Source organism: Choloepus didactylus, chromosome 7 (assembly GCF_015220235.1).
Source record: "Choloepus didactylus isolate mChoDid1 chromosome 7, mChoDid1.pri, whole genome shotgun sequence".
In the NCBI taxonomy this organism is placed as follows: Eukaryota; Metazoa; Chordata; class Mammalia; order Pilosa; family Megalonychidae; genus Choloepus; species Choloepus didactylus.
Window position 1 is genome coordinate 98,319,499 of NC_051313.1, and position 13,659 is coordinate 98,333,157.

General features: G+C 40.1%; 1 protein-coding gene across 1 annotated transcript in view; it reads left to right on the forward strand.

The window, feature by feature from the left end:
- The first annotated feature begins 239 nt into the window (after positions 1-239).
- LOC119539640 (glutathione S-transferase A1-like) overlaps positions 240-13,659 on the forward strand; it is a 31,935-nt gene continuing 18,515 nt past the window's right edge. The window contains exons 1-3 of the mRNA XM_037843306.1: positions 240-376; positions 6,336-6,451; positions 13,149-13,200. Of these exons, the coding sequence (XP_037699234.1) occupies positions 6,365-6,451; positions 13,149-13,200 (139 nt within the window). The 5' untranslated portion in view covers positions 240-376; positions 6,336-6,364. The remainder of the gene's footprint in view (positions 377-6,335; positions 6,452-13,148; positions 13,201-13,659) is intronic.

The window sequence follows — 13,659 nt, forward strand, 5'->3', positions numbered from 1 at the left end:
CCTCCACAAGGTTTTTTTCATCTGCCATGAAACTTTGCAGCCGATTTCTTGAAATCACCCACAAGCATTGTTTGCAGAAGCCTAAATGGTCCCCAGTGACCTGTTGGGACAGCCAAATACACGCCAAATCCCTTGTTTGTGTATTTATGGACAACCTTGAAATGGAACATTGCTGATTTGCCATTTTTTTTTTTCTAATCTAGTGTGAAACTTCATGGGGCCCTGAAAACTGTGGGAGTGGCTATTTGCTACCGGACCCACCCACAGGGAGAGAGAGCACTGTTGCAATATTAAAGCAGCTGACAAGCACATCAGGAGTTGGCACTGAGGAACGTAGCTGAGCAGCAGCTTTAGCAGCAGCTTCAACTTGAATTAGGTTAGTACTGACTTTATAAATCTGCATAAATTTTCTCATGTCTTTTTCTCTAGGAAAACATTTTTAAGATACATCCTTCGCACAAGAATAAGTTACTTTATGCAAATACTTTATATTCTGGTTGTGCCTTCTTTGTGTGTGCTCTGGAGACAAGTCAAACATTGTTTATTCAGTTCCTAAAGTACAATTCTTTAAAGAAAAAGAGTAATCAAGAATTTGGAAAACTACGGCAGAGAATTTGGTGATATGAAAAAAGTAAGAGTGGTATCATTTTGGGCAATTTGAAAATACAATCATGACCAGGGCCATGGGGTGCACAGGAGCTTACATTGAAGTTGCTTTCTCAGTAGAAATGACTTGAGTATATTGGTGAGACTCATATAGGAAACAACACACAATTGTATTGGATTTAAATTTGGAAGGATCACATATTCAGGTGACCCACCTGAGCCATGACAAGAAAATATATCTCATTTAACTTTCTCAACAGCCCTCAGAGGTAGTTATGTGCCTCTTAAACTGCTACCCCCATTGGGAAAACAATCGTCAGTGCCTGCCAGTAGGAATCAGAATTTGTATCTGCATAGTGGATTTCATAGGCCTTAGCTTATTGCTGATGAGTTAATTTGTGATTGGTCACCAGGTAGCATGCCATTTCTTTTTTCTTTCTCTTTTTCTGAACTTTTTACTTTGCAATTTCTCCCCCCACCCCTGAACTCCTCCTCCCCCTCCCCTTCCTCCTTTCCCTATTCCTCCCTGGCTCCCTCCTCCTCCTCCCCCTCCTCCTCCTTCTCTTCCTCCTCTTCCTCCTCCGCTTCTTCCTTCAAAGTTGCTGGGACCAAGAGGTGGGCAGGATTCCTTATGAAAAAAAATCACAGAATTGCAGATGAATCTAAATGTATGGGACTTTTAGAATAGTAAAGTGCGTAGATATGGGTGTATGTCTTAGGCTAACTGAGGAACAATAATGCTCTTCTCTTGAATGATCATGTTTTCAGTCTGTCAGAGTATTTGCAAATTCCTTCTATTGGCCAAGTTAAATATTCCTCTGGACTACCTTGCCAAAGTACATTCCAAATTTATTTGCAATCATTATACTTCTACTATGTAAGATAGTCGCAATGCTTTGATAATACTGTGTAAACAGCAGAAGTTTGGTTTCATAATCAGGATTGGTTGCTTTATTATCATGATCCCAGATTTTTATTTAACTACTCTATAGTAATATATTCTAAAATGGCAAGCCCTATGAAGGAAATGCTAAACAAGTGTGGCTCTTGGGTTATCCAATGGTGCCATATCAGATAAAGGGTGCACTGAACATACAGCAAAGGGTAGACTGAGCAATGTACTGTGCTAAAAGACTATGACACTTCTCTGCTTTCTGGGAACTTTTTATAGCATGTGAAGTCTTTATATAGAATATGAAGTCAACAAGCAGCATTCGGAGTTGCCAGGTAGCATACTTGAGCATCAGTAGTGCCTGGAATAATTGCCAACATAGAAAGAATAAAACAGAGATCTTAAACAGGAAAGCCTGGGAATCTGAGACACCCTACGAAAAGCCACATATGCATAACAGAATTCACAGGAAAAACATATATAATACCCATGAGAGAAGAAATTGAAATAACAATGAAGAATAAGAACTTTATAATATGCTACAAACAGATATTTGGACAAACACAAGCAAACATCTGGGGAGAGGAAGGGGTGCATAAAAAAGCACTGAGCCTGGAGCTATGATGTGACCTTGCAGCAGGATCCCACCTGGGCAGAAGGGGCAGATCCAGTTTTCTGAGCCCGGCAGCCTTCTCACCTTGCTCTGAGCTGCTTGGGTAAGACACTCATGGCTCTTGGTTTGGAATTCCCAGGACCCAACTAAAGTGATTTCAGTTCTGGACACATTCTGCTGTGTCAGTGTCTGTAAACCCATTTTTCTGTTTAGATTTAATCCTCTTGAGGGTAGGGATCAAATTAGATTCCAAGCTGAATCCCTAAACATCCTCATCATTGCCTGATGCACAGAAACTGGTCAATGAATGTTAGTTAAGGAAGTTTGAATGAAATTCTTTTAAATTTTTATTTTATTTTTTTATTTTTGCTTGTTTGATTTTGAGTATCATTTTAATGCAATTTTATTGAAATATTCACACACCATACAATCCATCCAAAGTATGAAATCAATGGCTCACAGTATCATTGAATGAAACTTTTTAAAAGAAGGAAATACATTGACATGTAAGCCAGACACAAGGTGACAAAGAAGGATCAGTGAAACATCTGTGTTACCAGGAAAGGAAGCAGGAGAGGGTATTGTTTTCACCAATTAGACCTTGTACTGTGTGCTTGCAGAGGTTGCAAGAGAAGCAGTGGGTCCCCTATCACATGGCTGGAACCCGTGCAAAGGGGGCCTGGGACAGGAGCGCTCCAGAGTGCACAGAACAGGGCATGAGGAGAAAGGCAGCCAGCTGTCCTACCCAGGGAGGAACCAGAGATCTGCAGCAGAGCCTTGGGGCTCCTTGGGGCTGTGTTTGATGTGCCAGGCCTCCCTGAATCTTTGCTGAAACTTCCTGTGAATCCAAGTTAATTAGTTAGTGACCATCATTAACCTTTGCACAGGAGCTAAATAAAGAGAGCCATTTGACTTACCTGAAAAAAAAGCTTGTGTATATAATATGTGTGTGCGTATGTGTATACTGTATATACACACACATCTACACCACTAACACATATAAAATCTTATTCCAAATTAGGTAAATACAGATGAATGCAAGAAGACACTTCTATTCCCCAGTGTGTTCAGACCTCCCATCTCCCAGGAACTGGGGGCAGGAGGCAGCTCGCATTTGCCGAGTCCCTAACATGAATGTTGTGTGCATTATCTCATTAAACTTTCTCAACAGCCCTCAAAGGTAGACATAACTATCTTCATTTTCAGAAGCGGAAACTGGGGGTCAGAGATTAAGGAACCTGCCCAAGTTTATGGACCTCAGAAGGGAAGACGCTGAGATCCAACACAGAGCTGTTTGCCCTAAGTCCATGTTATTTTCTATCTCAAATGTTCCAATAATAAACCAATTTGTATCTATTTCATCAGTTTAGTTTCATTCTTTAGGACATTGTCATGGTAGAGAATCAGAAGATGACTGTGTATAATTGTGTGGAATTGTAAGGCAAGAAAGAGCTTCTTAAGTGTTGTGAGGAACAAGAATTATCACTTTAAGCTCTTCAGAGTAGACGATCAGATAGAGAAGGGACAACAATCAGGATCACGCGTGAGACATTGCACTTTTAACTCACCAATGGATTTATCACAGCAATGATTCCTTTCAAGGCAAGCTACCTTCTGGTGAGTTAAAATGGAAATATACTAGTCTTTAGTACACCAACAAGTTTTTAGGATATCAAGATAAAGCAAGGCATGCTCTTTTGTTATTATATTAATTTTTTCTTCCAGTTAAACCACTAAAATGTTCTAAAACAAAAAGGAGCTCTTGATTAGCTGTTGCCCTCTCTCCCTGCCCCTCTAGCCTTCAGTTGGCTAATGGACTCTGAATGGGAAAAAAGAAACATGTTTCCCAGAGAACATAGAGAAGCATAGAGATTGCTCAGATATCACATAATGGAGCAAAAAAAAGCCCTGGACTTGAAATCAGAAGACTGAGTCCAATCCAACCCAACATACAAAATGTGCGACCATGGCAAGTTGTTTTATCTCCTTGAATTTCAGTTTTTTCATCTGCAATATGGGATCATTGTGGTTACTTAACAGAGTTGTTTTGAGGAGTAAACAGGATCTGTAAGTGCCAAGCTCTTTATCTATCTAATACTGAGTAGACACACTCACCAGGCATTTGTTGAGTGTGAATCAAGAACACAAGTGTACAACTTCCGGCAAATCATTGACCCTTGTTCTCTGGCTTTATGTTTGGGATAAGGTTTTATTATAACTGTGCTCCAGTTTTGGTTAATACTTGGAAAGCTCTTTCTCCATATTTGAGGAAGGGTTCTTATAAGGAAGAAAATTTTTGTAAAATACTACATAAGATAAAATTTATTTTCCTTTTTGTAACTAAGTGAGCTTTTGTAACTAAGTGTGAAGATTTGTATCCCCTAGCTCTGTGAACTCTAGTCTATAATAACTAAACACTCTTATCAAGTTAGTACCAGCTTTATTCTCCTTTTGATTCTGCTGAGTCAATCTCTTACCATTTCTCATGGACAAAATCCCCAATTACAAGACCGAAGAGTCTATTAAATATGTTACCAAAGGATTATTTTCCTCACAATTCCAATATTGAATTAGCTTTTGAAGAAAAAAAAAAAAAACTCTGCTGGAACACTTAAAACATTTTGACATATAATTAATTATTCAAGATTCTTATTCCTTTTCGGAAATACAACTATTGTGTAAAGAGAAATATATTTGGACTAAAAATTCAGCCCCACAAAATCTTGCAAAAATATTGTCATTTTTTTCTGACTAGAGCCTTGGGCCTGGTGACTAAAGATGAAACTGCAATTGTCCCTCTTTAAGTCTTGGGAAATGAATAATTGCTTTTTAATGAATCCTCTGCTTTTCTACTCACATCATTGATAAAACTTGCTTAAGACCATTGCGGAACTCACCTATTCACTGTGTGAGGTGTTGCATTCAGTTCTCATCTATGCACTGCTTTCCCAAGCAGACTGGAATAGACCTGAACCAGGGGCATTTTTGTCCTCCAGAGGACATTTGGCAATGTCTGGAGACATTATTTGTTGTCCCAACTGGGAAGGAGCCACTGGCATTTAGTGAGTAGAGGCCAGGATGCTGCTTAAAATCCTGTAGTGCACAGTATACAACAAAGAGATATCCAGCCCAAAATGTCAAGAATACAGTGAAACCTTGGAATAGAGCAACATCTGCCAAACTTCTTTGACTGGCCCCAGTCAAATGCAATTCATATATATTACAACAACCCAGAGCATGCAGTTACATATGTACACTCACTCACACACACATACACAACATAAATGTTACCAAAATTAAAGTTTTACCAAAAAAACTTACCCTTACTGCATGTGATACACTGATATTTTCTATTATATTGTTATTTTTTAATGTTAGTCAGAACTCACTGTGTTGATTTCACAATCCACTAATAGGTCTCAACCCATAGTTTGCAAAGCACTGGTATAGAGATACTCCAAGATTTTGGTGTCAAATAAAAGTGTTTTTGAATGTCAGGTTCACCACTTATTTTAGGGAGCCTATGTTACCTCTAGATACATCAATATTCCCAACTGTAATAAAAACAGAATCTACCACAAGTCATTTTTATGAAGATTAAGTGAGGATAAATATGTGAAAATGCCCATTATGTAGCAGATATGAAACAATGTTAGTTACTTTCCATACTGTTAAATTAATACAGCAACATCACTTTCATGGATTAACAACAACAACAAAAAAGCCTCCAGCAGTGGTAAAGTATAGAATTACAATAGAAACAAGGAATCAGCATCCTCTGAGGTGGGAGAATTTACAAGGATTGGACTACAGTCAGGGAGAGACTAAGTTCCAGTTTCTCCTTTTCTACAAACACAACCCAACAGCCAAAGAGCTGAAGACTGGCTTTGCCCCATCAGCTTCCTCCTTCTCAGTGATGACCTCTAGTTTTAAGGGCCACTGAACTCCCAGGGATCTTTTGTGTGGGATCCAGGCCTGCTCACTTTATGTCCTCAAAATGAGCACAAATAGCAACAAGAAACTGGTTTGGTACAACTGCGTGATGGTGGCCACTGATGGGTGAGACTTTGGGCCAAGGAAGACCTCCCTGGCATGCCTCCACCCCAGCCCTGGAGAAGCCAGATACTCTACCTTCTGTATTGTTGGTCCTGCTCAAGTGAACAAAATAATGTACATTTTTGCTTCTGTGGTCTTGTTAATTCTTTTATTCATTCAATCATTCAGGTTTCAAGAAAACCAAGAGATCTGCCATCATGGCTGGGAAGCCCATGCTTCACTACTTCAATGGACGTGGCAGAATGGAGTCCATCCGGTGGCTTCTGGCTGCAGCTGGAGTGGAGGTATGTTCTGACTGAGGTCGTCTTGAGATGGACCCAGATTTTTTCCACATAAGCCAGGAGACTTCCATACTAGATGACCTGTCAACAGTTTTGCCTTTTAAAAAAATTATCAGTTATTAAGAAAGCAATAGACAGAATTGACTGATTAAAATTTAAAATTTCTGCCCATCAAAAAGAGAATAGCCAATTAAAAGAAATTTAAGAAATACAAACCAATCACAATGTTTAGACTTTATTTGTATTTGTGTTTAAGTGAACAAAGTGTAAAAAATAATTTATGAGGCTCTAAGAAGGCAGCATAGAGAGGAGTGGAAGCTAGTCAGTTCCCCTAGAATAACTAATTAACAACCAGGAACAACTAGTAAATAATCTGGAATAACTGCAGGGGGACAAATGTGACCATCCACTCATCATACACCAACCTGAATCGGAAGGAATGCCCAAGATCGCAGCATAAAATTTGTAAGTTAAAAACTGCGACCCGTGTTGAGAGTCCCTGCCCCCATGGCCCAAACTGCAAAGCCTCGTGGTGCTAGAGAGCAGCACTCTCTGAGCAAGCAAATATAGCTCAGCTGAGCTCCCACTAGGGTTTTAATTAACAAATGTGGACTGCTCAACACAATCTACGAATCCCCAACAGGCAGACAGAGGCTTTTGGTGACGACTGACCTTGGAAGGCCAGAGGACCTCTCTGGGAGGGTGGGGGAGCCCAGAGGACCAGGTGCTGTCTCTGGTTGATGGGTGAAACCAAGGGTGGCTGTGAACTGGCCTGAAAGGGGGGATTTCTGTCCTTTTTTTGGCTCAGTGCAGAAAGCCTCAGCTGTTTTCAGTTCCCAGCACTCTGACCCAGACAAGGGAGGAGAAAGCACAGAGAGACTATTCAAATGCTAATGACTTCTCCCTGGAGAGGGGTATCTTCCCTAAGAGGAAAGAGTGGGGCCCAGCTCTACTACCCGCCTTCCATTCAGAACCAGACCCCAGAGCCTGGGAGAAAACAGCCACAGGCCACACCTCCTTACACCAGTCTGGAGCTACAGGCTGACAGGCTCCACCTGTTGGGCAGAAAAGCACAGTGGCTTAAGGACTCACAGGGTGTACCAATCTTCTAAGACACACCCTCAGGGAGACGAGATACTATTGCCTTCTTCTGAGATCTGAGCCCATTCTGGTCTGGGAAAACCTGATTGGGGTAACCAAGGAAACCAGATGCCTAGACAACAGAAAACTACAATCTACACTAAGAAAAATGAAGTTATGGCCCAGTCAAAGGAACAAACTTACACTTCAACTGAGATATAGGAATTTAAACAACTAATACTAAATCAATTCAAAAAGTTTAGGGAAGATATGGCAAAAGAGATGAAGAGTATAATGAAAACACTGAGTGTACATAGGGTAGAAATCAAAAGTTCAAAAAAACAACCGGCAGAATCTATGGAAATGAAAGGCACAACACAAGAGATGAAAGACACAATGGAGACATACAACAGCAGATTTCAAGAGGCAGAAGAAAACACTCAGGAACTGGAGAACAAGACACCTGAAAGCCTACACACAAAAGAGCAGATAGAGAAAAACATGGAAAAATATGAGCAACGTTCAGGGAATTAAATAACAACACGAATTGCAGAAATGTACATGTCATGGGGATCTCAGAAGGAGAAGAGAGGGGAAAAGGGGCAGAAGCAATAATGGAGGAGATAATCACTGAAAATTTCCCTTCTCTTATGAAAGACATAAAATTATGGATCCAAGAAGCTCAGCTTACCCCAAACATAATAGCCCTGAATAGGCCTATGCCAAGACACTTAATAATCAGATTATCAAATGTCAAAGATAAAGAGATAATCCTGAAACTAGCAAGAGAAAAGCAATAAATCACATACAAAGGAAGTTTGGTAAGACTATGTGCAGATTTCTCAATAGAAACCATGGAGGCAAGAAGGAAGTGGTGTGATATATTTAAGATACTGAAAGAGAAAAACCACCAACCAAGAATCCTATATCCAGCAAAGCTGTCCTTCAAATATGAGGGAGAGCTTAAAATATTCTCTGAGAAACAGACAATGACAGAGTTTGTAAACAAGATACCTGCTCTACAAGAAACACTAAAGGAAGCACTGCAGACAGAAAGGAAAAGACAAGAGTGAGAGGTTTGGAACACAATTCTGGGAGATAGCACGGCAATGTAAGTACACTGAACAAACATGACTGTGAGTATGGTTCAAAGAAGAAGATTAGACCAGAAGGAAAGAGAAAAGATAAAGACTGGGACTGTATAACTTAGTGAAACCTAGGGTGCTCAATGATTGTGATGAAAGGTACAAATATATCTTTACATGAGGTAGAACAAATGAATGTCAACATTGCAAGGTGTTAAAAATAGGGTGGGATGGGGGTGGGGAATACAATCAATGCAAACTAGAGACTATAATTACCAGAAACATTGTATTATGCTTCCTTTAATATAACAAAGGCAATATATCAAAGCTAAATGCATGTGGCGAGGGGCACATAGGGGAAGGGTATGGGACTCTTGGCATTGATGATGTTGTCTGACTCTTTATTCTGCTTTAGTTTAATGCTATCTTCCCTTTTGTTTCTTCCTTGCTGTCATGTTTTGTTTTGTTTTGTTTTTCTCTCTCTTTCTTTTTTCTTTTTCTTTTGTCTCTCTACCTTCTTTGACTCTTCCTCCTTCTTTGTGGAAGAAATGGAGATGTCCTTATATAGATAGAGGTGATGGCAGTGAATACACAAATACGTGACTGTACAGGGAACTATTGATTGTTTACTTAGGACGGAATGTATGGTGTGTGAACAAAATCGTCCTAAAAAAAAAAAGGTAGATGAAGAAACCTTGAGGGCATTATATTGAATGAAATAAGGACAGATATTGCAGGGTCTCACTGATATGAACTAATTAAAATATGTAAACTCATAGGCATAAATATAAGTTACCAGAATATAGAACAAGGCTAAAGAATGGGGAGCAGTTGCTTATTATGAGCAGAATGTTCAACTAGAGTGAACTTAAACATTTGGAAATGGACAGAGGTGATGGTAGCATGTTGTGAGAATAACTAACAGTGCTGAATGGTGTGTAAAGATGATGGAAAGGGTAAGCTCAGAGTCACGTGTCACCAGAAGGCAAGTTAGAGGTTAAAAGATGGGAATGTATAAAACAGTGAATCTTGTGGTGGGCAATGTCCATGATTAACTACACAAATATTAGAAATCTCTCTCATGAACTAGAACAAATGTATGACACTATAACTAGAAGTTAATAATAGAGGGGCATATAGGAAAAAAATATACCTGTTGCAAACTATATACTACAGTTAGTAGTATTTTAACATTCTTTCATCAACAGTAACAAATGTACTATACCAAAACTATGAATCAATAATGCAGGGGCGGGATGCTTAGGGGTATGGGAGGATTGGAGTTTCCATTTTTTTGTCTTTATTTCTTTTCTGGAGTAATGAAAATATTCTAAAAATTGAAAAAAAATTAATTGTGGTGATGGATGCACAGCTGCATCATGGTACCTTGGGCAACTGATTGTACACTTTGGATCTTTGGATAATTGTATGGCATGTGAACAATCTCAGTAAAAAAAGAAATTAAAAAAAAAAAAGAGCTACACAGGCCGAGATGCTAGGGGCAGCTGAGAGACACATTTTGAAGATGGCGTTGAAAGCGGACACTTTGGAGAACACCATTTTGAAACACAACCTGGGAGCAAGGAGATGCCAGTCACATGCCCTCAGAGGTAACACAGGTTTTCTGGATGCCACTGGCCATCCTTCAGCAAAGATACCCTATTGTCGATGCCTTACCTTGGACACTTTCTGGCTTTAAGACTGTAACTCTGTAACCAAATAATCCCCCTTTATAAAAGCCAAACAAAACAAAACAAAACAAAACAAAAACAAAAAATAATAATAATTTATGATAATACAGCCATCAAAAACATGAGCACTGATTGATTATTTGATGATATTTAAGAATTAGTAATTTTTAATTGTGATAATGTATTGTGATTATTTTTAAAATAGTTTTTATCTTTTAGAGATACATGTTGAAGTATCTAAGGGTGAAATATGATATCTGAGATTTGGGTGGGAGTATATAGAAATGAGATGACCTTCAGTTGATAATTATTGAAGCTGAGTGAGGGGTACAAGGAGGACAATTATACTTTTCTGTTTATTTTGATACATGCTAGAAATTTCAATAATAAAAAGATAAAAATATATAACACAAAAAATAAATATGATTAAAATTAAATATAAACCACAAATGGGTAACAAACTGCCTGTTAAATATTTCAACACTTAATAATTCATTCAACAATTTTTTTTTAAAGCACTTCATAAGTGCCAGGTTGGGTGCTAAGTCCCGTGTATACAGAGATGAACAAGACACACATAGACCCTACCCTCAGCAGTTTGCATTGTAGTGAAGATGCAGACATGTAAATAAGTGATTAAAAGAAGGAGGGGGACCATCTAGGCAGACACCCAAGCAGGGCTGCAAGGTAGCACAGCATTAAAATGCCACACTTCCTAGTGTTATAACAAGAAATGCTGGGGGGTTTCTGTGTGCCTCTGCTGTGTGCTGCCCCCAAGAGGTGTCACTGAGAAGCACACTTCTCAGTCAGATCAGGGGCCCTAGTGACTCTGGGAGGGGCTTCCTGGGGAGCAAGACATTCAGGAGATACTGTCCTTCTGTCCTTCAAGCAGGAGCAGAGAAGGAGGATTTCCGGTTGAGGTAAAGGGGACTTCTTGGAAGGGGGCTTCCAGTGTGCTCCTTTAGCCTCCAGCAATGTGTTCGCCTGAGCCCTGGGATTACACATTGCCCTTGACTTCACAAGTGTTTGGGTCATTAGCCTAATCCCTTTTCAATGTTATCAAGAAACAAGCAAAAGAAAAGTCCAATTGGTGCCATTCCAGGTTGTTTTCTCTGTGTACGTGAATAACCTGTTTTACCAAAGTCCAGATTTCAGGTTTGCGGTTCAGAGAGGGTGTGTGCGCAGAGCCTCTGGGCAGGATGAGTTCAGTGTAGGAGGGTGAGGAGGGGACACGGATGCCTGCAACCCAGGAGTTCTGAGTTCTCGGTGCCCAAAGGCTGACCATCACATTCCCCATCTCCTCCTCCTCCTCACAATCAACATCACACTCCTCACCCCATCCCACCTTCGACCACCCCCATGCAATGACCACCCTCCATCCCTCATGTATGTCTTCAACTGCAGTCTTGATAAACTGCTTGCACACACCTCTTACAATCTGTAGATCCACACAAACTCTGTGCCACTGAGCAAGTCACATCCCCCCAAATTCCCAACCTTCTTACCATCAGAAACCCATTTGAAACTAAAAGTCACCATGAAAATCACTCCAGCCACCACTACTGCTTGGTACCTGTTTTATTACGGCCCAGGTCTTGTGCTCTGCAGTTGAAACACCCTGCAGTATCCTGTGTGAGGATGTTCTACTCCCGTTTTACAGATGAGGAAAGTCAGCCTTGGAGATGTTGGACCTCGTCCATATCACACAGCTATTATGAGGCAGAGCCTGTTAACTGCAAAACCAAGTAAAAATAGATTTTTATATTTGTATTAAAATATAACCACTCAGAACTCTGGTCAGCCTTAGACCACCTTGCTTGCATACTGTCCCAACACAAAGAACTTGTTTCAGAAGAATGTGCAATTTACTTAAAGTTTAAACATACAGGATATAGACCAAGGACAACAAATTTTCAGCAAGGTTGGAAAAATGGATGGTACAGCTGCATGATGAAGTTGCAGTCACCTGTCAAAACTCTAATTACGTTTTTTGAACACAGTGTGTGGCTGGTACTGTTCTAATAATGCTCTGCATGCTATAGGCATTAATCCTCACAAATTAAAGCACAGGTACCATAATTACAGCCATTTATAAATTAGAATATTGAAACACAGTGAGGTTCAGTAACGTATTCAAGTCATAAAATCAGTAAGTGAAAGAATTGAGAGTCACATCCAGGAAGTCAAATCAGATGCCAAAATTGTTTTTTGAAAAACAAAACAAAGTAAAACAAAAAACGAGGCCAGAATGGGCCCCCCTAGAATGGGAACTGTGCTCCAGTGTGACTCGTTTTTTTCCAGGGGAGGAAATTCTAAGTTGCAAGACTTAAAGCTATGTAGCAACCAGACCCATTCTGTACTTGGTGGGGTCCCTGTGGAATGGGGTGATGTAAATTACAGTAGAGGCTGCTTTGGGGTAAAATCTTAGATGGCCCTTGGCCCATGGAACACCCATTCAAGGGGGCAGACAGTGTCCTATTCTGATCTGACTTTTAGGGAGAGACTTTTCCTGAGATATAAAAGCTCTATAATTGCGAAAACTTCAAAGTTCTCTCCTTCGATGGCATGCCCCTCCCAAATCACAACTTAATCCCTCCACATCAGTGGGGACAGAATGGAGGTAAAGTGATTCTACAAGAATGAACAGCAGCTGCTGTGACTTTTGCCCTTTTTTTTGATGGATCTTATCTAATGATTCTGAATCGTGCCCATGATCAGACTCCTCTGCGTACCGTACCAAGTGCAGAAATCTCACCTTCCCCATATTAGGTGCTAATGGGGGTATTTCAAGTTCTATCATATCAATGGAACTAATGAGAATTCTTTTCTGTTTCTGCTTTCCAGTTTGAAGAAAAATTCATAGAAACTGCAGAAGACTTGGAAAAGTTAAAAAATAGTAAGACCCATTTTCTAAGGCCCCTTGGAAGTCAAGGGTGGAGGTTCTACATCAGGCAATGCCTAAGTATTTGTTGTTTGTATGGTGGTAGTTGGAGTTGGAGAAGGGGGGGTGGAGTGGATAAAATGAAGGGGTGGGGCTCCCTGAGCAGGTCTGGCAACTCAGGGCTAGGAAGGGCTAGAATTCTGGGAGCAGATCCTATGGAACCATTCTCCAGCATCTCATGAATGTCATCTTGTCACTTTCTCATGCTTTTCTGCACCTTGAATGAGCTGCAAATAGTTCTGGATCTCACCCTGCCTCCCCAGCAGAAGATACACAAACACCTTCAATTAGGGTGAAAAGCTCAGAAACAGGCGATGGAATTACCTTGTGTTCTTTTCTCTTACAGATTATGACAAGGTAAAATCCTAGCAGTATTGCAGACTTCTTTAAGCAAGCTAGGAGACCACAGTTGAG